The sequence below is a fragment of the Citrus clementina genome, unplaced genomic scaffold, assembly GCF_000493195.1.
Source record: "Citrus clementina cultivar Clemenules unplaced genomic scaffold, Citrus_clementina_v1.0 scaffold_5, whole genome shotgun sequence".
In the NCBI taxonomy this organism is placed as follows: Eukaryota; Viridiplantae; Streptophyta; class Magnoliopsida; order Sapindales; family Rutaceae; genus Citrus; species Citrus x clementina.
The window spans coordinates 37520129-37546654 of record NW_006262201.1 but is presented as its reverse complement, the minus strand read 5'-3'; the positions used below and the strand labels follow the sequence as shown (position 1 = coordinate 37546654).

The 26526-nt window shown below is 34.1% G+C and overlaps 3 protein-coding genes and 1 pseudogene across 5 annotated transcripts; 1 reads left to right on the top strand and 3 right to left on the bottom strand.

Annotated features, from left to right (window-relative positions):
• Nucleotides 1-329: 329 nt before the first annotated feature.
• Nucleotides 330-3659, bottom strand: LOC18041204 (aspartic proteinase Asp1). Of its 3 annotated transcripts, none has more exons than XM_006434170.2 (9): nt 3136-3659; nt 2287-2404; nt 1972-2195; nt 1488-1718; nt 1234-1372; nt 935-1129; nt 759-831; nt 585-672; nt 330-480 (listed from the first exon to the last, which is right to left on the bottom strand). In XM_006434170.2, the coding sequence occupies exons 1-9, from the start codon at nt 3315-3317 to the stop codon at nt 351-353; spliced, it is 1380 nt and encodes a 459-aa protein (XP_006434233.1). In that variant the 5' UTR covers nt 3318-3659; the 3' UTR covers nt 330-350. The 3 variants fall into 3 exon arrangements, with proteins under 3 accessions (XP_006434233.1, XP_024039008.1, XP_024039007.1); XM_024183240.1 differs by having other exon boundaries at nt 375-446; nt 549-672; XM_024183239.1 differs by having other exon boundaries at nt 393-672.
• A 344-nt stretch (nt 3660-4003) lies between these two features.
• On the bottom strand, nt 4004-6503 carry LOC18042307 (annotated as a pseudogene).
• A 3913-nt stretch (nt 6504-10416) lies between these two features.
• LOC18042699 (dnaJ homolog subfamily B member 13) lies at nt 10417-12147 on the top strand. The gene is made up of 3 exons (XM_006434167.2): nt 10417-10508; nt 10789-11267; nt 11622-12147. Exons 2-3 carry the CDS (start codon nt 10819-10821, stop codon nt 12067-12069), a joined length of 897 nt encoding a protein of 298 aa, XP_006434230.2. The 5' UTR covers nt 10417-10508; nt 10789-10818; the 3' UTR covers nt 12070-12147.
• Nucleotides 12148-12852: 705 nt separating this feature from the next.
• On the bottom strand, nt 12853-18681 carry LOC18042803 (aldehyde dehydrogenase family 3 member H1). Its single transcript, XM_006434166.2, has 10 exons — nt 18375-18681; nt 16405-16473; nt 16207-16303; nt 15876-16082; nt 14941-15056; nt 14719-14823; nt 14475-14647; nt 14282-14372; nt 13590-13739; nt 12853-13278 (listed from the first exon to the last, which is right to left on the bottom strand). Exons 1-10 carry the CDS (start codon nt 18606-18608, stop codon nt 13039-13041), a joined length of 1482 nt encoding a protein of 493 aa, XP_006434229.1. The 5' UTR covers nt 18609-18681; the 3' UTR covers nt 12853-13038.
• Between the last annotated feature and the right edge of the window lie 7845 nt (nt 18682-26526).

Here is a 26526-nt window from a genome sequence, read left to right as displayed (position 1 = left end):
TATATGCATGTAAGATACATCCCCATTACATAAACAGTACATATGTGTAGCACTGTTTATGTAAGGGGTATGTATCTTGCATGCATGTAAGATAAGAATTCCCCTTCTATAAACTATGAACTAGGGAATGTGTGCCTGCTATGTATTATATCATAAACTATTAGTGGCTTTTACTCTATGCATCAGAGCTCAGAGTTCCTTTCATGAACCAGCCTAATGATATTCTCAGCAGTTGCTGGATAATTCTCTTCTAAAACAGATCAAAGAAGATATTCTTCTATAAACTCTGAACTAGGGAATATGTGTGCCCGCTATGTATTATACGGTAAACTATTAATGGCTTTTACTCTTTACACATTAAAGTTCCTTTCATGAACGAGCCTAATGATATTCTGAGCAGTTGCTGGATAATTCTCTTCTAGGACGCTGAAGTCAGCTGCATAGGGCTGCCAAAAATCTTCGTTATAATCACGATCCACTCTGTTAATAAAGAGTAGGAAAAAAGGAAAAAAGAAAAATGCAGGTGAGAAACTCCTGACTGCCTATACATTAAATGAATAGAGTAACAGGGAATAGCTCAGGACTTGGGAAGCCTGTTGCAGTTTGAAGAAACCCATCCTATCTGCTGCTTCTCATTGTCATATATCACTATTTTATCTTGCAAAGAGATGTCTGAACAGCAATGAAAAATAGAGAATATTAGATTGTTGAGAAGGAAAAAGGAAGCAATTTTCATGATATTGTTGAGACTCCCTTACCTCCAACTAGATTGAAATTTTCCAGTCCAACTTCAGTGCCATTCAAAATTCCCAAGCAAACATTTCCATGTTCCTGAAACAGAGAAGGGTTTTAGCTAATCCGTTTTAAGTGCTTTTGTTTTTTCTTACTTATAAGCCATGTTCATAATAAAACCAGAGTTTCTAGATGTGCTCACAGTGACAATGAGATATGCTTCAGGTGGTATATGCAGATGGACATTTTTGGTTTTAGTAAAGCTCAATAGCAAAGGTTTGAAGTAATCCTCGACATCTTGAATGCTTTTGAAAGGTTTCGTGCCTTTCCAGCAGACTGGCAAGGCCTTTTCCTCCGCTGTATCTTCAAGCGGCTTTCCCTTCAAATCTTTTCTCATCTGAGACATGGATAATCGATCAGTATTGTAACTAAAATTTTGTTAAACGTACCCATTCCCAGCTTACAAATACAGAGAATTGTTGCCGATAGCTTCCTTCTCACCAGATCAAGGGTGGTTTTGTAGGCTTGTGAATTGAAGTAGGTGTATGAGCTGCCACTGTCAAAAATTATTTGAAGGCCCTTTATGCCAGTAGACTTTCCACCAAATAAAAGTTCCGCCGGTCCTGAGGAGTAGTGTTTCCTGAAATAGCACCAGAAACAATGGAATGCACATTAGAATTACTGGTGGTTGGGCAGTCCACTCATGTAAGAAAAAAGGCTAAAACTAGGAACATGGGAAGCTTGGAAGCACGTACTCCAACAAGTCCCGTGACATTGGTGTCCAAGCAATTCCTGAAGATGGGACAAGATCATGTCCCAGGAATAAATAGCCTCCTCCTCTCACACTTAAACAATGTCCTAACACGTTCCGTGTTAGACCCAGGCTTTGCAGCTGCGACAAGATGCTTGCTTTACCAAGGCCAAGGCCCAAGACTCCGGCTGTGGGAGGAGGCTTTGGACCAGGATTTCTTTGGTTGTATCCACACCTGCATACAATAAAAGAGAATCAAAGGGGAAGAAACACTACTTATTTTGAATGCACATAGCGCAAATCAACATGAAAAACTTTAAGTACTTCATATCTCAAGCTTTGGCTTCATAACTAAATGTAATCCGCAATTCAGCACGAGCTTATCAACAAATAATGAAAATTTTACAACGAATAATACAAACCAATAAGTAGCATATCATGTCCTAGAAGGAATGTTTATAAATAGGAAGTTAAACAAAATTACCCACCCAAAGATTAAACGAGGACCAAGGAGAGACCCATTTGTGAGTCTCAGGGGAAAGTGGTCGGTAACCAGCACACCAAGCGACGAACCATGATCAGCATATAGCACCTCATAGTCACATTGGTCATTTGCCTCACATCGGATGTTTTCTGGCAAGTGAAAAGCACTGCAAAAGGGATCATTGCATGCCACAAGATTGTTCTTGGGATGATATAGAGACTCAGGAGGCTGCATAAGCATCAACAAAAACATTACACAAATGAGGAAAATGATAGCATCCACAACAGTGTTACCACTCTTTATCTGTTGAGAAATTTACCAAGGTGCAGCCCGTACAAGGTGCATTACATTGAACCCAAGTGAGGTCACTGCCAGTGTCAATATCAAGTTCATAAAGCTTGGGTGGATTACCTATTTTAAGGGTGACAGAGTAGTATCTGCAGATTGAAATAACATGTTTTTACAAAAAAGGAAATATTGTGAACGAGCAAAAAGTAACGTCAAAATAAAGTATGTAGAAAAAATAAATTAGCGAACATATAATTAAACAAAGGAAGCTGCTACATTACGTTATCCCCAAAATTAGTCTACCAAGACTCCCTAGTGTTTGAGTTTGACAACCAGCACTATTATTTGATGAAGAAACTGATTTTGGATTGATGTGTATGAAACCCATCAAACCCGAGAGACCAAAAAAGGTGCAAAAGTGGGACCAACCTAAGGGAAACTTATCACCCACACGATGAAATGCAAATGGGTAATTACCTAATGCAAAGATTCAAGCTTTAATGAGAAAAATGCACAACTTAAGAGTTCCACTCTGACCTTCTACTAAGGAACTACAAACAAGAGAGCTTTGGAAAATGGGTCCAAAAAGGTTCCAAAGCTTCGTCAAAACTTTATTTTTAAGTACTCCAGTACAGTCAAGAAGCCAAATCAATTAACAAATAGGCTTACTCGAAAGATGCTTTAATCCCAGAATTCACAGAATAAAAAATTTTCAAAAAACATCAAGGAAAATATATTAGTGCGACCAAATTACACACATGCAATATGTTGGCCACAAGCAAGCTCAAATAAAAGAAACAATCAAAGATTATACAAAGATAGCAAAAACAAGCAATACGAAATCAATCTAAAGCTGCAATTGCAATGAAAATACACATACCCAAGGGGATATACATTCCCAGTGATAGGAAAAACAGCAGTGGAGCCAAAACGATGAGCAGCCGTTGATTGGGTTGACTTTTTCTTGGACGTAGGTTGACTTGCTTCTGAGAAGCAGCCTTGAAAAGTCGCAAACATCAACAGAACCAACAAGCCCATCACTCTTTTTCCTTTTTCCTCCATCTTTTTCGCTTTTTCCGAATCAATCAATCAATCTTTTTGGTTTCGCTTTTCAGTTCAAAGAACTAAAAGGGGTTGAAGGTTTTTTTTTTCCAATTAATTTTATTTGTGGGTTTTTTTAATCAAAGAAAAAGGCAAATCCTTGAATCTTGAGAACGGAGCTGAAGTCTCAAAGTGTGCTTTGGTCGTTATGAGCTTTTTTGATCTCTGTGTCACCGCCGGAGCGTGCAAGTAGAGCCGCATATTTTGTTTCATTTATTTATTTATTTATTTGGGAAGGAATTGTTACACGATGTGGCGTGAAAAATGTAAATAGCTAAAAAGAAATTATGCGAGTCTTGAAATTATGAGAGAATGGAAGGGATGAAAATTAAAAATAGACAAATATTAAAAAACAACAATGAGAGTCCACTTAGAAATATGATTATTTTTGTTGTCAGTTTTGGTGTCATCGAACTGGCAACTTCAATACTATGTTTTTGTTAAATGTTGCTTTCGAGCTTGAGCCTTTCTTGGTCAAATTATTCAATAATAGATTAAAAAAAAAAAAAATGTTGGCATTGCATGGGCTTGGAAAGTGGAGTACGGTCCCAAAAATTCACATTTAAGGCAAATTTTAAGTTTAAATTCAATATAATAACAATATACCTCGAGGAATCCTTTTGGTTACGAAAATTATTACGGGAAAATAAACACGTATATAATCTTTATTCATAATTACTATATGCCCATTACACATTTTCTGCCTTTTAGCTAAAAAACAGAAAAATGAACTCGCTGTGTATCTTCGGCTAAGCAAAAATAATGCATCAGCTGTAATTTAATTGCTGAAGCCATTTTTGCCTTAACTTTATGCTTTTGTTTGGCTCAAATAAAATGATTCAGGGACAAAAGCGTATTGCAATCTTCAGGTTTCCAGCCAATCCGCTGCTTCTCATTATCATAAATCACCATTTTGTCTTGCATAAAAATTTCTATAGCACCAAGAAAACAAAAAAAAAAAAAAAAGGCCATAATTATATTGTCAAAGAGGAAAAAGATTAAATTGCTACTCCGTTGATCAAACTTAAGTTGTGTTTGTGTAAATTACTTAAATTACCTCCAATTATGTTGTTTTCTCCAACTTCTGCTTCAGAGCCATTCAAAATCCCCAAGCACACGTTTTTACGACCCTGAAAGCCAAGTGCTTCTCAGATAAGCTCTTTTCAAGTGCTTTTGCCTGTTAGATAAGCAATGATAATAATAGAGGTACTCACGCTAATAACAAGATAAGCCTCAGGCGGTACAACCAGCCGAACACTATTCCTTCGATTGGTAAAGCTCAGCGCCAAGGGTTTGAAGTATTCTGTGACTTGACCAAGGGCTTTGAAAGGGCCTCTCCAGCAAATTGGAAGTGTTTTATCATCTGGTGCAAGTTTCAGCGGTGTCCCGATTAAATCTCTCATTATCTGAAACACGAACAGCTGATTAGTTCACATCAACAGCAATAGGATTCCCCTTAAAAGGAAAACGCTGTATAATATCCGTTAACGAATGCTGCCCTTACCAGAGAAACTATTTCTTGGTAAACTCTGCTTGTGAAATAAGCATAGGAGGCACCGCTGTCGAAAATGAGTGTTAAGGTCTTTTAGACCACAAGACTTGCCAGAATATAAAAGCTCAGCTGGTCCCAGTATGTAGTGTTTACTGAAACAATTCATTTCAACACCATTAATCATATTCTGTAAAAAAATCAAGCCGTGAAAGGAGGAACAGATCTTCAAAATGCTTACAGATCCGCGGAATTTTGCAGCATCGGTGTCCAGGCAACCCCTGAAGAAGGGACTTTACCATCTCCCAGGAACAAAACCCCGAGTCCGTTTTGGCCTATGCAGTGGCCTATCACATTTCTTATTAGCCCGTATTCTCGCAACTGTGACACTATGCTTATTCTGCCTCTGCCAAGCCCCAGAACTCCAGCTGTGTCCGGAGGAGAAAGTGGCCCGGGATTGTGCTGATTATATCCACAACTGCAAAACGAAAGCATCAGCAAAAAGGAAAATGCAACAGTTCATGAGTTTTGCTTCAAGCACAAGTCATTTCAGTCTGTAATACCCAAAAGTCAATGGGACATTAAAAACAGAGCCATTGCTGAACCGCAAGGGAAACAAATCAGTCACCAGCGCACCAATAGATGATCCACCATCGCCATACTCGATTTCATAGTCACACTGATCATTTGGGTGTTTGCAACGGGGGGGATTCGGCCAGTGAAGGGCGGCGCATCGAGGGTTAGAACAAGGCACAATGTTCTTGTGGGGCTTGTATTGCTTCTCGGGAGGCTGCCAACTCAAAATTAATGAACAAGCTTTAGCATGCCGCCATTTGTTCATTAAAAGAGAGAAAATATTTCGCTCTGTAATGGGAAAATGTTACCTTGGTGCAACCAGTACAAGGAGCATCACATTGAACCCAAGTGAGATCGCTGCCCGTGTCAAAGTCGAAGTCAAAAAGCTTTGGTGGCTTCCCTACGGTAAGGTTCACAGCAAAATAACTGAAATTGGAAAAAAAAAAAAAATCAATCCAAGAAACGTACATGATTTTGGTTAATGGCTAGCAAATAATTCATTCATCGATTCAAGAATAAAAGGAAGAAATGATCTTTGGAAAACAACATCTAGTTTCTGTAACTTTTCAAAGAAGTAATTATATATGACCGCATATAGAATTTTACAGTGCCAAGAATATGTAGCATCCAATGAACAAATTAAATCAGGAAAACATAAAGTAGAAAGAAAAACAAGAATTTAATTGAAAAAATGTAGATGAATAACCGCACATAGAAAAGAAATTACAAAAATTAAAAAAAAAAGTTGCATATTAAAGATTCAAGAACAAGACGTTTTGTTTTAGTATACCCAAGAGGATAAATACTTCCCAATGCACGGAGGAAAACAGAGGAGGCAGCACCACTTTTGGGCAGTGGTAGTTGGAATGAGTTTAACTTTGCTGGGATTTGTTTGGTATAAGAGAAAGTGCCTGGAAAATTTGCAGACATGACAAGAAAGAGAAACACCATCGTTGTTGATGATGTTATCTTCATTTCAACGTTCATCAGTTTGATCCTTTTTACTTTTCGGTTAATTCTATCAAAGTCGATTAATTTTAAGATCAGAACCTATATGGGATTAAGAACTTGGACAACGACGACTGGAGTTGACTGGATTGAGTTCATAGCATGCTGTCTTAAATAAAGATTACCATATATTATCCATTATCGTATTGACTACGGCACGACTACTTTTGATATTTACAACTAAAGGCATAGTTTCTCATTTGTATTAAATAGGTCCTTGAACGTAATGAATAAGACTTTATTCTAAAGATTGAGTTATATTTTCTCCCTTATAATTTATTAACAGTGTTTATAAGAGTATTTCGTAATACTAGAGAAATTTTCAATCATTTCAGAAGTTAGTAGAAATGTAAATTAGGCCAGTCTAATGCAATTTTACAATCATCGCATGTTTATGTTAATGTTAATTAAAATGAATATAACATGATGATTGATCTGTTATTATTCATTTCATGATGTACTTGCTTTGAATAATCTTTTTTCTGATATTTTAAAAATATTTACTAAACAACATATCTTAATTTAATGGAAATATAACTATCATTAATTGTATTATTGATTTTTTTTTTAAATTATGCTTTTGTGTCTAAAAATTAAGCCTAGCTTCAGCCCCATTTGGGACCGTGCATGCCGATCTAGTATTCTTCGTGTCGTTTTAGCCAAATTAATAATCTAATAGTCGTTGCGTACTTGTAATCCAGTAGTCTATAGTTAGGACCCATTTGATATAAATGAATAAACTATTCTTGTTCTTGGCAATGTAAATATTTAATGACTCATGTGTTATGACTTCCATTAAATAATTTTTTACAAATTTGAGTGTGCTTGAATTTCTACTATGATAGAGACATGGATAATTAAACGCGCAAAAACAAAATTAGAGAATTTGTTAGGAAATTTCGCGGCTCGGGGGCTGCTGCAACCCATCAACTCTTACTGCTGTTGATGACTTTTGGAAGTGGACGCAGGTTATTTTTTCTAATGTACTCTCACAACACCGGAGAGACTGGAAGCATCCAACTGACGGACAAGGTAACGAGGAGCCCAATAATCAAGGGATCGTTTGGGGCAACATGCAATTGCTCTATCCTTTTTTTTATTTTAAGAGAATTCTCATAAAATAAAGGGGTGGAGCAGCTGCACCGTGCGAATCCTAAGTCAAGGAATTTATTTGTTAGAAATAATTATTTGGTTAGAGTTTTAGTGTTGTTTTAACTAAGAGGCCAAGAAGATTTTATCGTCATGGGAACTTTATTGAATATCCCAGTCACATGGGTGAAAAAGAATTGTAGCATTACACTAAATAAAAAGAAAAAAAAACTAAGCGAGTGTTTTTTTTTTCCCTATTAATTGCTTAATTAATGCAACTGACATTAATTAATTCAGAGTTCAAACAATATTAACTCTGTTTTTTTTTCTGGTTTAATCAAGATTTTCATATATTAATAGCTTATTGTCGAGCTAAAAAAAAAAACTTACATGTATGCTTACCGCTTATTTGCCATAATTTGCCCCTAATTTTAGTTATCATTGAACCTTCTAGCAAATTGATTATCTCATTACAGTAGTTATATCATATTTGTATTTAGGCAGTTATAGTTGACCAAAAGTAATTTTACATAACCTCTAGTTATTTGACAAAAAACCCGAGTCATACAAAAATATTAACTTTAGGTTAATGTAAATTACAGATATTTTAAATTAATTATCAAGACCCATTTTATTTATTTAGAATGATTCCGTCTTTTACACGTCAAGATAGTTTCTTCTTGCAAATTAATTATCTCATTATGGCATTCTATCATTTTTGTACTTATTTTTAGCATGATTCCATCTATGGTCATCAAGAAAGTTTCTCTATGATAGATAGAGTAGAGAAAGAACCACTCACACACCAAAGGCTTGTCTAAATAATCATATAGACCCCTTTAACTTTACAAATGGTTACACAGCCCCTTTTTTAAAATCTTATAAATTATTTTGAATATTAAAATTATTAATATGTCATATTTTTAATAATAATAAAATCTCTTTGACAAATTAATAATTTTATATTAATTATATTTAAACATTCAAAATAATTTACAATATTATACTCTAGTATTTGCTATATTTTTTAATTATGTATTTATTCGTATAAATCTTAAGGTTAATTTTTGGATTAATAAACTTTAATATTAATAAAATTAAGACTGATAATATCTTAGTATTAAAATAATTCTCATTATATATTTACCATTTTATTAATTATACTTATTGTCATATTTTATCAATATTATATGATATTTTTTTTATTTTATTACTATATATATTTGTGTTTATCTGACTATAATCAACGGGTATAATTGTAAAAAAAAAAAAAAAAAAAGCTTTGTGACCATATATGAAATTAAAAGAGATTATCTGACCATTTAAACAAACCTTGAGATTGTAGGCGGCTTTTTCTCAATATGTTATGTAAGAGAGAATTTCACTTTTGGTCTCTCTTAGTTATTGTTTTTAACATTTAAATCCCTTATAAATTTGTAATTACCCATTTTCATTCCTAGTGATAAAATAATAGCAATAAATATATAGTATTTAATGGTAAATGTAACATTTTTACATAAAAATTGATTATTTAAGACCACATATAAAGTAAAACTAGTCAATTCATTAACTTATAAAAATGTCACATTTACCTTTCAATAGTGTATTTTTTTCAATTGCAATTTTGCATTAGAGATTAAATGAGTGATTAAAAATATATTAGGGATTTAAGTGATAAAAATAATTTCTAAAAGGAACTAATATGTCATTCTTGATATACGTATAAACGTTAATTCTCTTCTATGTTTGTCGAATTCACCAAAAATAATAAAAAATAAACAAATCCACTCTCTCAACAAAGAATAGTCTCTATTTATTGCATAATATTAAAATTTCCTTTTTTTCTAAGGTATATTACATTCAAAAGAAAGTTATTGATTAAGTAATCATATCCTCAATTCTTCATGAACCTTTTCATGCCAAAAAATATATGTATGAAGAAGAAAAAGAATAAAAGGCATATATTAATTCATCATACACAAGCACATTATTAGGAACGTCTACGACCACTTATGATCTTTTGGGATTACATGCACATGATTTAATTATTTGAAAGAATATCAATGGCCGCTCTTATGTTATGTAATTATGTATGATTTAAAGTTATTATATATTTAGAATAAATAGTTGCAACTGAAAATTTTCAAGTGCATAGTTTATCAAAGGCGGATTGGAGTCGTTTTGTTTTGTTATAAACAGCTTTATATTGTTCCTTTTTTTGGCTAACAATGTGGTATACTTCTCATCAAATCCACATTTTGTGAAGTGCATGAGAAAAAATTAAAACATTGAAAAAAAAAAGTGCTATAGCATTTAAGTTAAACAAGAATGCACGTATGGGATATATTTAACATCCTTAAACAAAAGACAAAACAATGCTGTAATTGGTCATTAAAATAGCCAATAATTTTCGAAGGTTTGAGTTATTTTGATTAAATTACAATCCTAATGTAGCTATTTATAAAGTATATATAAAAAGAATATCTTCAACATATTAAACATTTGGCATTACTTTCCATTCTTCGATTTTAAATGTTCGATTGATGAATCAAAGAATAAGTTATTTCTCAACAAATCCTAGCCGTAAAGATCAAGAAACTATATATAATTACAGAGCTGTGCCCACAAATTAAGCAAACAAAAGGCCTCACAAAACGCTTCATATCTTCTTCTGAGCCATGCATTTTTCTCGTGGATAAACTCTCTTCTTCATCTTTCTCTTTCTCTTTCTCTTTCTTTCTTTTATTATTTTTCTTTTTCTTTTGTTTCTAATGGTAGAAGAAAATCATCCTCACATTGGCGATCAAACAGATGCCTCCCACATTTCCGAATCTAGAAAGAAAGATTCAACACTTCGAGTTCTTTTCAAGTTTTACAAATTATTATTCACAAAATGGCGCAATAAAAAGAAAAATGACGAAAGCAAAACTGAACACCAACGCGAAACGAATTTTGAAGCTGGTGATGGAGAACCACACCCCCATAATAAGGTACATATATTTGTGCAAGTATGTATTTGCTTTTATGTTCTTATAGATTTGGTTTTTCTTTTAAGAAGTTAAAATTGTTGGAATTTTTAACATAATTAATTGATTTCTTTTTTTGATTTCACATGCATGTTTACCGCCTTTAATTGATTTCACATGCAAAAATTATTAACAAAATATTAAGATAATATTTTTATCTTTTCTATTTAGGGCTTCTCTTTAAACATTTTATACGTGAATTGTGCATGCATGCATGATGTGATTGTCTCGAATTTCATTTTAGGGCATAGAGGATAACTCAGACGAAGAAACCATGCAAGGAGTTCACAGCTATAGATACAACGTTGACGGAATCGGAGTCTCCGATACTCCGAACTCCCCAGGGGGTCTCTCCAAACGCCGGAGCGTCGATAACATCTTTCCTCTCTTGCCATCTTATTTCTCAAGAAGCAGCAGCCGAAGGAGTCCCTCTCCTTTCTCGAGAAGCGCCAGCCGAAGAAGCCCTTCGCCAACACCGTCATCTTTATATCGAAGCATAAGTCGGAAAAGCGCCGAGTTGACTGGTCATCCCGGTGCCTCTCCGGCTAGTCTTTCGCGAAATACAAGCCGGAGGAGCACCACTCCAATCATGTATTCAAACTCAACTGGGATTCCAGTTAAACCTCCGGCCGTGGAGAAGAAGCTTGAGTGCACCCTTGAGGAATTGTGCTTTGGATGCACCAAGAAGATCAAGATCACAAGAGATGCCATTACAAGCTCCGGGTTTGTTTATTAACCCAATTATTCCTTTTTCTTTTTTTTCTTTTTTCCCTTTCTTCCAATATAACTCACATATTGTGACTTGATTCTAATACAAAGTTTGTGGAAGCACTTTCAACTAAATGGATTAAAATGGAGCGGCAAATTATATGAGACATAGTCTTGAACATCTTTTCTTAAACTGAATCAAGGGAAAATTTACTTACACACAGCAAGCAATTTTTCTATTGGCATGGAAAAGGTCTAAGCAATCGGCCTATCCTTTAAAGAATGTCATGCAAGTTTAACCAATTGATATGCGAATTACGAGAAGCATAAGTTTGATTGATGTTGTGCTGATATTATTGGTTTTGGCAGGCAACTAATTCAAGATGAAGAGGTGCTATCAATAAAAGTGAAGCCAGGGTGGAAAAAAGGAACAAAGATTACATTTGAAGGCAAGGGAAACGAGGTACCGGGGACTCAACCAGCTGATATAATCTTTTTGGTTGCAGAGAAACGGCATCATCTATTCAGGAGAGACGGCGATGATTTGGAACTGGCCGTAGAAATTCCTTTAGTAAAAGCTCTTACCGGTTGTACAATTTCAGTCCCTCTTCTCGGCGGAGAGAAGATGGACTTGTCGATTGACGACGAGATCATTCATCCTGGCTATGTAAAGATGATAGAAGGGCAAGGCATGCCAACAAAAGATCCTGAAGGAGCAAGAGGGAACTTGAAGTTGCTGTTCCTCGTTGATTTCCCAACAGAACTAACAGATGAACAACGCTCAAATGTTCTTGGTATTTTAGAGGATTGTTGTTGATTATCCGCTTATTAATTTAGTTCTTTTATAGGGGAATTGCGGGTTTATGCACTGTGTTTTGTTCTATAACAGCTGTAATTTTCTCGTCCTTTTTTTTTTTTTCTTTTTCTCTCCTGTTGATGTTTAGGTCACCACCATATACCTAAACTCATTTTACCATACACCATTGTAAAATATAGGACAAAGACTTGAAGATGTAGTAATCAAACACAAATCACAAGTTTGGTTTTGTATCTTACCCAGAAGGGAAAACTAGTGCTTGGTTGAAGAATCTTAGCATTCCGAGTAAAATTGATTTTCTTGTTGCAAGTTTTTCTTCTATTTCAGCGATGACTAAGAAATTTATTAGATTTCTTATGAGACGGGCATTTTGTAGCGACTAATCACGCCATAAATAAACCTTCAGCACTCATTCAAGCCGTTGATCTCCCAAATAAAAAAAAAAAATCGTAAAATGATAGGTAAATGTATGGTTTCAGGCTGATAACGGTTCAATCTTCAATCAAGGTTTGCCGATGAAAAGTATAGGATTCATGACATACAAATGCCTTGGGAAAGAACCCAAAAATTAGCAAAGTTTTTACGGTAACTAAACTACAATATTTGACATTTGAAAATATAAACTGAAATACTTTAACAATTCGGTACTGCTAATTTAACAGAACGGATCAGTTTCCATCATTTTTCAGCCGCTATCTTTGTTACAACTATGTCAGCGGGCACACTTCAGGCACCCGAAAAGGAGCTGTATTCAGTAAGACATCACTAAATATAAAGCCAAAACAAATACAGACAATGCAGATAATTTTAACTTTACTCTCATATTTTGAAACCAATCAAATCTTGTTCAAATAAAGTTATACAGAGAAAGAGAAAGATACTCCAAAATGGTTTTGAGTACCTAAAATTACGAAGAAAAATACAGAAAAAATAACATAAAGTCAAGACAGAAACATAGAGTTATCTTGTTTATGCCTTCGACCATCCCAGAAGGGCACGTATTATGCCAAGTAGACTACCAGATATGAGAACTTTCAGCAATCTTAGCTTGCCCTTTGTGTATGGCGGGTATCTCACAGGCACATCACCAATAAAACCTCGAGATAGAACTGCTTTTTTATGACTGAAAACATCAAAAGAGAATTTCCCATGGTATGCTCCCATCCCACTCTCCTGGACTCCCCCAAATGGCAGAGAATGAACAGCAAGCTGCATTATCAGAATGTGAAAATCAAAAACCTTACCCATCAAACAATGCTTCTATTGAAATTTTCCAAACAAATTCATGAACTGTAACCCGATTTCATGATTGACACAACCATGTCTCTAAAGATGATCAAAGCACAACCAATCTTAGCAACATTCTAAAATCTAACAAATGCTAAGTAAAATTTATACATGTCCTCAGCAGCATCTAGTAGTCACTTTAACCTTAATCACAGAGAATATCACAATCTTCAGTATGTGCAAATGCATGAACGTAATAAGGTGTGATTTTTCAGAAGAGCAAGCATAATTACATGTACAGCAGTGTCATTGATAACCAAACCCCCTGCAGAGACAGTTTCCACAAACTGCTGCTTGAGCTTCTTGTTGTTGGTAAATAGATAAGCAGCAAGTGGCTTTGTTCCTGAATTTATAATATCAAAGCTGTCCTCTATTTTGTCAACCTGCTCCAAACCCATAAAAAAAAAAAAAAAAAAATGGAAATGAAAGATCCACAAATAAAAGATGCAGACTATCTTTATTCTCGGTAACTGGTGAAACCCAATAGTCATCAGCATATTCCTTAACCAAGATTCAGATAGCTAACTAGATAAATTTGTTCGCATGAGAATTCCCAAGATTCGGATAGCTAACTAGAGAAATCTGTTCACAGGACAATGCCAGGTTAAACTTTTAAGTTGGCAAACTTTAAGGGAGAAAATGTCATGCTTTTAAGTCATGTCATTTACCGATATTCTTATATTATTTTACAGGTACAGGTGATGATGATTTTATCACTAGTGCTCTGTCCCGTGTTTGGTTTGGAGAGCAGCAGCCAAACCAGAATTGTGGGTGCAGTCCGTTGATCAATCTCATATTGCTTTTATAATTTATGCTTCAAGAGAAGAATGCAATTAAAAGAAAAATTGGAGCACTGGGAGAAACGACAATAGAGAGAAAATAAAGAGAAGTAAGGCCATTATAATACAATACGCTTAGTCCCTACCGTAAGGATGGGAAGCAAAGGACCAAATATCTCTTCACTCATGATCAAAGAGTCTCGCGGGACATCTAATAAGAGGGTGGGAGCAATCCTCCTGCCATGGAAGGAAGATTATTGTTATAACAGGCCCACAGTTTATAACAGAAACTAAAAGTAAAGCGTTAAAGAGAACAAGCATCTACACAGTAGCACTCACAGTTTGTTTTTGTCCCTTTCGCCTCCATGAACAATCTTTCCAGAAACCTTGTCATCATCTAGGAGTTTTGACAGGCGTGCAAAGTGGTTGGAATTGACTATGCGGGACAAGTCTTTTGATTCCAATGGATTCTTCCCGTAAAAATTCTCCAATTCATTTTTCAGAGACTCTAGCTGCAGAAAAAAGGCTTAGGTGGAGAATAAATACATGGATTCAGAGATGTTTCAAGTATGAGCAACCTTACCAGCTTTGGAGCAAAATCTTTGGTCGTTATAATGTGATCAGGAGAAATGCATGCTTGTCCATTATTACAACCCCACTTGCCCATAATCATCCGCCTACAGGCAACCTTTAATATATAGCAGTATGTCAGATGCAATGGTGGCAGACATGGTGGAATTAGCAGCAAGTAAATGACTATGGGATTTTGATTTTCTTGACTACACAGAGAAGGAAAGCTTTATACTTTTAAATTGATGCCCGAATCAAAGACAACTGGAGATTTTCCTCCAAGCTCCAAAAGAACTGGTGTTAGATGCTTTGCAGCTGCAGCCATCACAATGCGTGCAACTCTTGAATTGCCTACATTCAAGGATTATTTGTGACTTATTTCATTATATCCATAGTTAAGTATGAAAATATGCAGTTTAACGACATGCCAAAAAGCACCAATCTTTTCTCTCTTTCTTTCTCCCCACCTAGCTGAAACAGCCTCCTCCACTAAAAGGTTAAATATATGAAACAATAAAACCAAACTGTAGTTGTCCCATATTTTCCTCTACCATGACAGATTATTTGAATGTACAATTGCCCGACTTAAAAAGACCCCCACTAATAGGATGGTAGATTCCTAAGTAAACAAGACGTAAAAGAATTTCCACTAGATTCCTCTTTTTAAAATATTTTCCTCTACTTGGTCTAGTTAAAATCTTCAACCCAGCCATTCAGTACCTCACTGGTGAGATATGCTAGTCAACCATTTTGTGTTTGAACCGCTGAAATCCACGCCTCCTTGTTGTAGATGTGCATTTATTCCATAAGTGTAAAGAAACAAAATTGGAAAAACTTGCCCCCAAGGGCATGGTCGGGTTGGTAACAGCAGCTGGCCACCCGGATTCGAGCCTTGGGGGAGGTAAGGGAAAAAAAAAATTATTTGGGTTTGGCCCACCCCCTTACCTTTTAAAAAAAGAAAAAAAAATTGGAAAAACTTGAAGTGGGCCCAAAAATCCTATTATGTTTCTAACCATTTCAACCTTGAGCAATGCAAAAACATTCCGTCTTCTTCACATCAAAATACATGCCACCATAATTTAGAAAAAAAAAAAAGAATTCTAACCCACATTAAGATGAGCCTTATATCATGCTAGAAGAAATTGTACATAAAAGATTGATAATAAGAACCTGTATAACATATTTTATCCCACTTTTGATCAAGCAGTGCAGACGTTTCAGCAACTGCCCCTTCAACAACCCTTATGGAAGACAAATCCATATATTCACCAACTAGTTTTGCAAGCAATGAAGACGATGCTGGAGCAACTTCAGATGGCTTTAGAACCAGAGCATTACCAGCTGCAATAGCCCCAACAACTGGATCGAGAGACAACACTGGGAAAGAGTTGAAGTTATTATTTTCTAAAATATGAGAAACAAAGGCATCAGATCTGATTAAAATGCCATCTTAATCCACTGTAAAATATGAAAAAAAAAATCACCAGAATGTCTAACGTACAGAAAGGATAATTCCATGGTGAGATGATTAATACAACACCAAATGGTTCTGGCACTATTTCAGCTGATGAAGGAAAAGTTGTAATTGAAGTTTTAGCCTGCACTATGAGCAACATGTTGAATTAAATTTAATTCAAAGACTACCAATATTAGTCACAAAATGAATTTCCATATAGATAGGAGGTTCTGAACAAATTGCCTTCTCTGGTGTCATCCAGTGTTTTAGTTCCTTGAGTGCTGACTTGATAGAAGTCTTCAACAATGCTACCTGCCAAGCAAACCCTATAAATCAACACCAGAGGAAAGTGAAGTAGACTATGCTTCATATAAAACTTCCATGCAATAATGAGAAGCTCCAGGACAGTTGCCTTCAGTTTACCACCAAACCAAAAAGAGTTCCAGAATTACGCACCCACATATAACATATGACCAGAAAGAAACAAAACACCAGCAAATCTTGTTAAAAGTGCAACAACAACAACAAATGCAGAGGATTAGTACTCGTGTTAATTCTCTATTCCACTTGTTGTTTTAACTTTGACTTGAATTTCTGTTGCAAGCTTATCAACTTAAACCTAAAGGCACAGGTTTGAATTAAGGTGCTCACATGTTAAAGGAAACAGAGCACCAGCCTCTGTAACCAAGACTTGTAGACTCTAAATATCTGCTTTAAACATTGAGTTAATTAAAATAATTTCAAACATCTAGCAAAGGCTGCTGCATTAATTTCCATCGCAAGAAATTAAATAAGTGACTATCTAATTTCTAACAGTTCACACATCCAGATTCCCAACTATCAATAGTGTGGCTCCTAATTTCTACTAATTTTTGGAGTTATTTGACTCTTGTACATATATTTTCCTCTTTGTCCCAATTTTTAAGTTCATATTCCAGTCATCTACATATTGTCCCATATATTTTACAAAGTAGTTGGTAGCCCAAAGATAAAATCATCTCAATGTTAAAAAATGGGCATAAATTCATGAACATGAAAACAGAGTTCGGAAGAACTTTTCTTCATTAATAAGAGAACTATCAACCTATCAGTAAAATGAGCCAAATGATGTAACTTAGCAGCTCCTGTTACAACAGATATGCCCCATTAAGCAGAAGTTTACACATGTTCCTTCAAAAGGAGAGAGAAAAAGGGGGAAGAAAAAATGAGACCTAAGCCCCACATGTTGATTTCAAGTCAAAATGTTACTGGGTATTTTGAAGACAAAAATAAAATTGCAAAATTTTGTCAGAGCTATGTAGGTGTATCATTAATGCTCCTGATATCTATTCATAAATTTTTCACACAGAGATCCCAAACCTTACCACTTTACGCCATGATTTATAACCACCTTCTTGTACATCAATATTCCGATGTAAAGCAAAAGTAAAAAAGTACAAAGAATTAATGACAACAGAATAACAAACTGAAAAACAAATCAATACGCCGTTGAGGTTTCTTTAGGATATCAACTCTTCCACAACCCTACCACTAATTGCCCAGCCAATAATGTTTACCATAATTGTTTACAAGATTTAATTGTGTAGATAAAATAGACATCTATAGCAGCACCATTAATCAATCCCATCATAAGAACCGTGATCATATTCCATGGGAAAAGAAATTTAGCATGGAATCAAATCATATGCAACTAGACATACATATTAGGTGAACACGCACAACAAAGTACCCAAAAATAATACCACTCTAAATTAGGCCCACATATCTCACTATTTTTTGTTTAAGCCTTGTGTAGGCACACATAACACAAAGCTAAACATAAGTAAAACCTATGGCATTGTATCATTTAAAGCAAGCACTGCACGTCAAACCAAACGTCATATAAAAGGGTTGTTGAAATTTCCCCGTCTCAAAACTGAATCATCAATCATCCAGTTCAAGTTCCACTCCAAAAATAATGATAACAGAAACCTTCATAAATATATAGCAGACAAATTTTATTAAATTTTCTCTTCAAAAAATTTATAGAAAAAAAAAACTCCAAAATTGCATATAATCGATAATCTACGAAGATGAATTGATCTTATAATATAATCATCATGATCAAATAATAGTGATAATAATGAGCTCGAAATATGTGAAAACGTAATAGAAAGAACAGAGTCAATGTCGTATTTAAAAACAAAGAAAAAATGAGAAAAAGCTGAAACGACCTCGTAAATGGAGGATTCAAGTTCCGGCTTATCGAGATCTTGACGAAGAGCGTCGACGATGTCCGGCTCGCGCTCGTTGAGCATCTTCATCAAACTCTTCAACTGAGACACTCTCCATCCGTAGCTCTTCGTTTTTCCAGACGCAAAAGTTCCTCTCAGCTCCTTCACGAACAAGCTCGCCGCCTCCGCATCGAACACCTCATTCTTCTTCTTCGTCTCCTCCTCACTCCCCATTGCAATTCAAAAAGCGAGAGAAGGACGGATGGATTTTGGAATTCTGTTTTTTTTGCTTCGGCTACAAACAATGCTGACGAATAAAATGATGTTAGCATTTTTATACGCGATTTATCTACATATATATTTATATTTTTATAATTTACGGTTTACGCTTACGAGTGTAATAATTTAATTAAATATTGGAAATGGGGAAGCGAACAAAAAAGTGTCATTATTTTATTGATTTAAATTGGATAATGGAGAGTGAGAGAATGGGACTTTTTTTGGGAGTTGGCGCGTCTTTTCGGAACTCGCGGCGCATCTTTGGTGTTTTCCTTCGGGCGTGTTTTGATTGCTCCTCCGACTGTTACCCCGCACGTATTCTTCACGCTATGTGCTGGCACGTGGTGTTGGTGGTGACGTATCCTTGGCGCTTTTCCGCTTGGTTGCGAATTTGTGATAACAAAATGACAATGTCAGTGTAAACGTGGAACGTGGAATTAAGGTGAGGTGTAGATTTCTTCGTATTCATACGATGAATATTGGCACGATAAATAAAAGATTTCACATGAGCCGAAAAATAATCATGTAATGTTCGTATTAGACTATTTTATTATAATTATATATTTATGATATAAATATTAATTAATATGTAATAATATTTTTAAAGCATACATATATATAATATTAAATTAATTACGCGTGTTATATGTATATCGTATCATATTTTTAACTCACAATGTTATATGCTTACAAAATTTATTTATCCTTTTTTAATGTTGATGTGTTAAAATTTTTAACCGAAGAAAAAAATCTTTATGTTCAACGGTTCTTAATTTATTATTTTTTTAATTTTAATGATATTTATAACTAAAATTCTATCACACCCTCCGAAAAAATTTATGTAATTGTAGTCGCATATTTAAACTCAAAAGTTGTATTTACTAACCCAGAATAAGAATAAAAATTAAAAAAAAAGTATTTACTTGTTAAATTAAAATTGAGAATGAGAATAAGTTGCATGTGACCCACACAAATTTTAAATTAATTACTGAAGTTCTAATTCCGAGAGTGGGGTTGGGAATCAAAACTCCATTCTTTATAATAACAATTTTGCCCCCTAAAATAATAATCCTAATTTTGTCCTGCAACGATCCCCCCCCTCCCCCCCCCCCCCCCGGTCCCCGCCCCATATACTGTAGCCGATCACTCTCTCTCTAGAACTAAAGGAAAACGAATAGCTTGGGCAGCCTGTCCCCAGTCATTTCTATCACTTGTCATGTTGTAGCTCATCATCGCCGTTGTCTCCCTCGTGCTTGTCGTCAGCTGCCACGTGTTGTCATCAGCTGCCTTGAGTCGTCAGCTGCCTCCATCACGCAATTCCAATTCTGATTTGCAGCTCCGTTTTCAATTTATTATTTATTAATGCAATTATTATCATTAATTAATATTAAATTAGTATTATTAAATTTATTAATGTTATTATCATCATACTTCTTCAGTCTTATTATTATCTTTGTTGTTGTTTTATTTTATGTTGTTGTTGATATTATTATTATTATTACCACTAAATGACGATAATTAATAAAGGGTATTTTAATAAATTATAGTATTTCATTCTGGTTCAACACAAAAATAAATACATCAATGGAAATGAATTTCATTTTAATTCTGATTTTTATGTCTTCAATAAATAATTTTTTTATGTTTCACATTCTTGATTTAGATTTTAGCCTATTCCAATTAATGATTAGTGAACACACCATGAATCTACTTTCACATAAATATGGGAGAACTAGAACTCCAACTTACATTTGTGGGGAAAAAATAGTTTCATTAAATAATTAAATAATTCTCATTTTTATTTTTACATAGATATATTTACAAGGGTATATCTCTTAGGCCACGTTAAATTGCAGCAATTATTTTTAATGCAGAGTAGTACACCTCTATTATTTCTTGCTTATAAAATTTAGGGCTCTACCTTTTTCAATAAGTTGTTAGTATTTGTAAATAACAAGACGAACAAAATAATTTACTATTTGTAAATAGCAAGACAAAGTAATAAATACCAATCACAAGGGCAATCATAACCGAGCTTGCGTATGGGTCCTAGTCGCAGATCACAAAATAAAAAGTGTAGATAATATGAAGAAAAAAAAATGTGGCCAGCACATAACAGTCTAAATAAACCAGAAGTTTAAGTGATATTTGATTGCCTGTATATTGTATAGGAAAGACAAAAATTATTTATTTGTTAAAATTGCAATAGAAAAATGCACTGTTTGGACTCTTTTGTTATTGAAATATCATTGTCAGTCTAATTTGGCCTGTTTTATCAAACGGTGAGAAGGATCTTGTGTTGTTAAAAAAAATTGCATTTATTTTTCAACATTAAAGTTTGAAAATTTAATATTATAACGTCATGGATGTAATGGATCCTCAATAAGACTAAGGGTCAATCTAAAAATCTAAATCCCAACTATATGACAACTTATTTGTAATTACCGCATTTTAATGTTGAAAAATAAACTTTAATGTTAAGAAATCTAAACTAGTAAATATGAGAAATGTTAGAAGAAATTCACATTATTTTAGCTATTGCAAATCAACCAAAAGTTTGTACAATTAATCAATTAATTATTTTTTGTACTTAGGTCCTCAATATATTTGACTATTAAAGTTATTTTAAGATAAATTTTATCCGACATTTTACTGTGATAATATAAAATGACTAAATTAGCTTAAGAAATTTGAGTTATCGCATTTAATAGTTTTGATATTTAATTTTATTTGATTAAATATCCAAGTTTATTCTTTATTTGAATATTCAAAAATACTATTGTCAATTTATTGTAATTATTTATTGGAAATGGGGTGGGTTTACAAAAATTATGGGAAGAAAATATGACTACCGTTGTAATAATTAAATTTTTATACAATTAACTTCCCTTTAAAACCTTTAATGTAATATTTTTCCCCTTTCAGTTCCTTATCTAGTTGGCATGAATAAGGGTAATTCATATAAATGAGGCTTTGGCTAAGTTACATTAAACGTAACTTACGCCAGATACAGCAACAGTGCTAGTGATGGGACTTGTCACTGTTGCTGTGCCCGGCGTAAGTTACGTTTAACGTAACTTAGCCGGCTCCTATAAATGAATGGTGGGTTAACTGATTTTTGAAAAAGGGATAATTTAAAGCCAAATTTGAGGGAGCACGCCACATATTTTCTTAATGTTGAACTTTTTGGTAAACTGATTTTATCAGTTTTTTTTTACTAAATTAATGTGAAGTGATGTCGGGATTAATTAGCCACGGTAGCATGTCTGTTGTTGGATTGAATCAAAAAGTCCAACTTTTAGATTTTATATTTTGTATCACACGTGTGGTTTTCGCCATCGTAGCAATCAGTGAAACTGTGAAACCAATGCTCGCCGTCCACTTTCTGACTTTATTTTTATTTTCCCTTTCCGGTTAGGTAGTTTTTGTTGGGAGACCGGTTCAGCCGGTACACCTAATCTGGTTCTTTTCACTCTCCACGCCAAATGACATGCCGTGAATGCTTGAACAACCTTCTGTTATTCTGGCGATGAAGTCAGAGCTGTAAACAAATGTTAATTATTTAATCGACTTCAATTAATAATAAATTGACTGTTGAATTTTGTTCTGTCACTACAAAGAATCAAAAATATCGCATTGAAGGGAACGTGATAAATTTAAAATAATCTTTGATGAGGTGGGGGAAAAAGATAACGAGTGATTTGTCTTTGTGTTTGTTCCATTATTTTCCACGATCCATGCTTATCCTTAGTTGATGACATATTCCATGCATCACGTGAAATCTTTTATTGGTTTTTACTCTACAATTTTTTTCCCAAGAAGAATCAATAGACACCTCTCGAAGACGGACCTAATTTGGTCAATGTTGAACAATTGGCTTATTAAACTTCCGTATTCATTTTATTTTTCTTGAATCATCATCAATAAATTATATTCACAACGTGACAACACAAATTTGGCTTGAATCATTAAACTTACAATTTTCAACCTAAACTTATCATGTTAATTATTGACGTCAAAATCTGATCATGTCAGTGTATGAGGTCCCTACCATATTATAACGCCAGTATTTGAATTTGTTTGTGTAGAGAGATGGTTTCCAACCTTGATCTAACAACCTGAGTAGAAGATGGTGACTCATAATCCAATCTAACAAATAAGAAATGGCGAATATGATTCTATCGTAGCAAGTAATTATAATAAGAGAAACATTCAGGAGTGCCAAAAGTTTTCTGACATTAATCCTCTGATACTCAAGTCAGTATCAAGGATTTTTGTAGGAATAACAAAGTGTATAAATTTTGTATAAATAATGAATAAAAATGAACCAAAAAGAAAAACCTAAGAAGACGTTCTTCCTTAAAATAAGAGGAAGAAATAAATACAACATAAGTGAAGATAGAGATGGGTGAGGATGAAGAATCAGTTCAAAAAGTAAATCATTTGAGATTTCATAGAGAATGAGATCAAATGGAATTTTTTAAAAAGTCTCCAACCATTAACATTCTTGGGAGATTTATAGAGATCAAATCCCTCCCTCTAGATTATGCTATAGTGAGGTTTTCATAGAGTTTCCTCTTCATCCCCTTAAATCTTAGGATTATGGGTTTTTTTGGATAGGATTCTACCTCACTCACTCCTTAGAACCATGGTATTATGGGTTTTGCAGATAAAACTCAATTCTTAGATTTTCAGATAAGGTGAAAAGATTGTTTTGACCCAATTCCAACCGCCTTTTCGCCTACTCTTGCTCACCAGATTTCCTCCAAAATATTTTAAGTGATGAGGGGAGTAGAATTAAGAACCAAAGAATGCTTGATTCTGGCTGCCCTCTTTTATCTAGGGATGGCAATGGGGAGGGGAGAGGAGGGGACCGATCTCCCCGTACCTATCCCCAATATTTTGCGTATGTCCCCGTCCCCATTATAATTACTTGAGAGAATCTTCATCCCCTCCCCGAATAATAACAGGGGATCCCCGAGGGTCCCCGATCCCCGAATAACTAATACATTTTTTTTTCAATTTTGAGTTAATCATATTAAAATAAAAAATTCAAATAAAAGTAAAGTTTGAAATATATCTTACATTAATATCTATTATAAAAGTCACATACATTAAATTAGTAAGTAACGCAACATGCAAGGAATACAAACTTCTTTTACAAACTATCATGAACAAATTAATAGTTTAATACAAAATTGTTACAAATAAAATCGAATTTAGATTCAAAATTAACTTTTTCAATGGTGGCGTGAGCACTTTATAAATGTGGACTATTCCCTTTACAACACAATAGTTAAATCGGAACAAATCAAGAGCAAATATTAGATTAGATATAAAAATTGTGATTCGCTGTGGGCAATTATAACATCTAAAAATAAATAAAAAGTACATTTAAGTTTAAAATATTTAAAGAATATTAAAATGAAAAAAATGGGCTAATGGAATCTACTCGGTCTTTTTAATGTCCTAAATAAAAATTTAGGACTTTAATTAGTTAATTAGGCCTAAAAGTTTAATAATATAAATATTTTGATATTTTTTATTTTTACCAATATTTATAATTTTATTATTTATTTACTAGTAATTTTAAAAAATTAAAATAAAATTAAAAATTAAAATGGGGAAATGGGTAGGGGATGGGGATTCCACCTCATCCTCGTCCCCTCCCCGAATAAGAAATTGGGTAAAAAAATTTCCCCGTCCCTTCCCCGAATAAAAAATTGAGTATGAAATTATCCCCATACCCTCCCCGAATGAGAAAAATCCCCTAGGGTACCCGTCTCCGTGGGGATTTTTGCCATCCCTAATTGATGGTATATAATTATCACATTGAGGATTGTATAAAATTTTAACTATTATTGAATGCAAGATGACAATTAATTGATGTTATTATCATTTTAAAAAATAAACTGTTGTTTGCAAACTTCACGAGTATAGTATTATCTATCACGTTATAGAAAATACATAATTTAAAGTAAATTCCAGACTTTTCCGTGCGGAGGACAAAACAGTTATATATTGGATCTCATCTCACTGCGAGAAGAGTTTGGGCATTGGCAAAGTTGTTGCGAAATTAAGAATCCAGGGCTTTGAATAAGATTCAGTTACAGCTTCTTTCAGGTCAATTCTCTCTTCAATCGGCTCTCTTTGTACACTTCATAGCCAAATTCAAAATAGAAAATAAACAATCCTCCTTTGCAGCAAAATTTTCACGGTCTCTTCTTAGCAAATTCGCCAATTTTTTTTTTTTTATTTCGAAAATTTTAGGTGGAACGGAAAATGAAATGAAACCTCTAATGCACATTCTCTTTGTCCGGTTTTAATTTTTGGGTTTGGGTTGGAATTTTTTTTTTTGGGGGTGTATTAGTGTCTGAATATTATAATGGGTCCCAGACTAATACGATGGCAAAAAGTCTTATAACAAGTATAGTATTTAATGTATTTACATTTCTAAGTCTCGAACTGAGAATTTTGGTGAAGTTAGAACAGTCTTATGTCAATTGATCTACGCGTTTATTGTTTAAATATCTTTTAAAATGACTTCATTAAATTTATATAAAATACAAAAATATATCTAATTAAACCCACACAACACACAATACATAAGCGATATTGTTTTATTAGAAAAAAACTCTCTCCACATACGCATACTTTTCTTTTCTTTTTTCTTTTTCAATAAATTTTCAAAAAAAAAAACGTTTGGAACCTTCAATTTTAGTGCAGAAAATAGTACTTGCCATTATGAAGAGAAAAGGGCTGACATTTAAGAGTTGATTTAAGAAGAAATCAAAGTTATTTGAGAAATTAATGGGAGTTTCATTAGAAATTTTATCTTTTATATGCAATTTTGATGGGATAGATTAAGCAAAGCGCCTCTAAGAGATACCTAAAGGGGTCCGGTAGTTCGGACTCTGTTTAAATTCGGGATGTTATGTCAGCGTCTGTAAGGGGGCCCATTTAGCTCATGTCACAACAGATCCACGATTCGATTGAGACTAGAAGTGGACAAGCCCACATTGACCATCCCTGCAAACTTCTTGTCTCACACCACTAAAATGTGTGTGAACAAGATGATACGAAGTTGCCGATGACATTATTCTATTACTTGGAGCAAACGAAAAGCAGCAGTGGTACATGCACATTATCTTAAAATTGGATACACTTTCGTTTTGACCGTTCCAATGATCAATAAGATATGATTTATTTTTTGACAACAAAGGGCATATCTTTTTGACTCCAACAAAACCCGGAACATCTTAATTAAAGTACGTGTAAGGTCCAAATTTTGTAAATAACAATTTTTTTTTTAACTAATGTGAAAGATGCAATTCAAAATTTTTAAAAATATACAATACCAAAAATCATATTTACAAGGTTTTTAGTCATACAATTCAAGTTGTAAATATAGAAAAAAAGTGGTTGCATATTCAAAAATATTTCATATACTTTTGTTATAAACTAAATGTTTAGTGCGCTTGGAGCAGCTGCGCTGCCACCGCGCAGCTACTCGCCATGCCATATTCTAAAGAAATTTTTCCTAGAATATAGGGTGGAGAACAGCTGCCCCAAACACTCCAGCTATTTATTTTATAAAATGCAAACTTGTGCGTGATTGTTAGCAATTTAAACTGAACTGCAGCAATTCAACATTCTATAATTTACATTGCTAAAGCCTAAAAGAAACAATACAAAGCTATATTAAATGAGCCTATGGAATGTTAATATTTTGTTACATGATAATGGTTGGAATTTTGGATAAAATAATATCTTTTCAATCTCCACCAACCACCTAAAATGTTTCAAGAAAACTCTGCTTTTTGTGGTTGGGATAGGGACAAAGTCATCATCCTGTATAAAAACAAACCCAGCC

Bases quoted from the DNA above. Each gene is read 5' to 3' on its own strand.
- LOC18041204 (XM_006434170.2), bottom strand. From the start codon at position 3,317: ATGGAGGAAAAAGGAAAAAGAGTGATGGGCTTGTTGGTTCTGTTGATG. The intron at 1,373-1,487 runs GTACGTGCTTCC...GTGCTATTTCAG, and splicing joins ATGTCACGGGACTTGTTGGA to GAAACACTACTCCTCAGGAC. The intron at 832-934 runs GTGAGCACATCT...TCTCTGTTTCAG, and splicing joins AAGCATATCTCATTGTCACT to GAACATGGAAATGTTTGCTT.
- LOC18042699 (XM_006434167.2), top strand. From the start codon at position 10,819: ATGCAAGGAGTTCACAGCTATAGATACAACGTTGACGGAATCGGAGTC. The intron at 11,268-11,621 runs GTTTGTTTATTA...TGGTTTTGGCAG, and splicing joins GATGCCATTACAAGCTCCGG to GCAACTAATTCAAGATGAAG.
- LOC18042803 (XM_006434166.2), bottom strand. From the start codon at position 18,608: ATGGGGAGTGAGGAGGAGACGAAGAAGAAGAATGAGGTGTTCGATGCG. The intron at 13,740-14,281 runs GTAGGGACTAAG...GGTTTGGAGCAG, and splicing joins CTTTGCTTCCCATCCTTACG to GTTGACAAAATAGAGGACAG. The intron at 13,279-13,589 runs GTAATTATGCTT...CTGATAATGCAG, and splicing joins TCAATGACACTGCTGTACAT to CTTGCTGTTCATTCTCTGCC.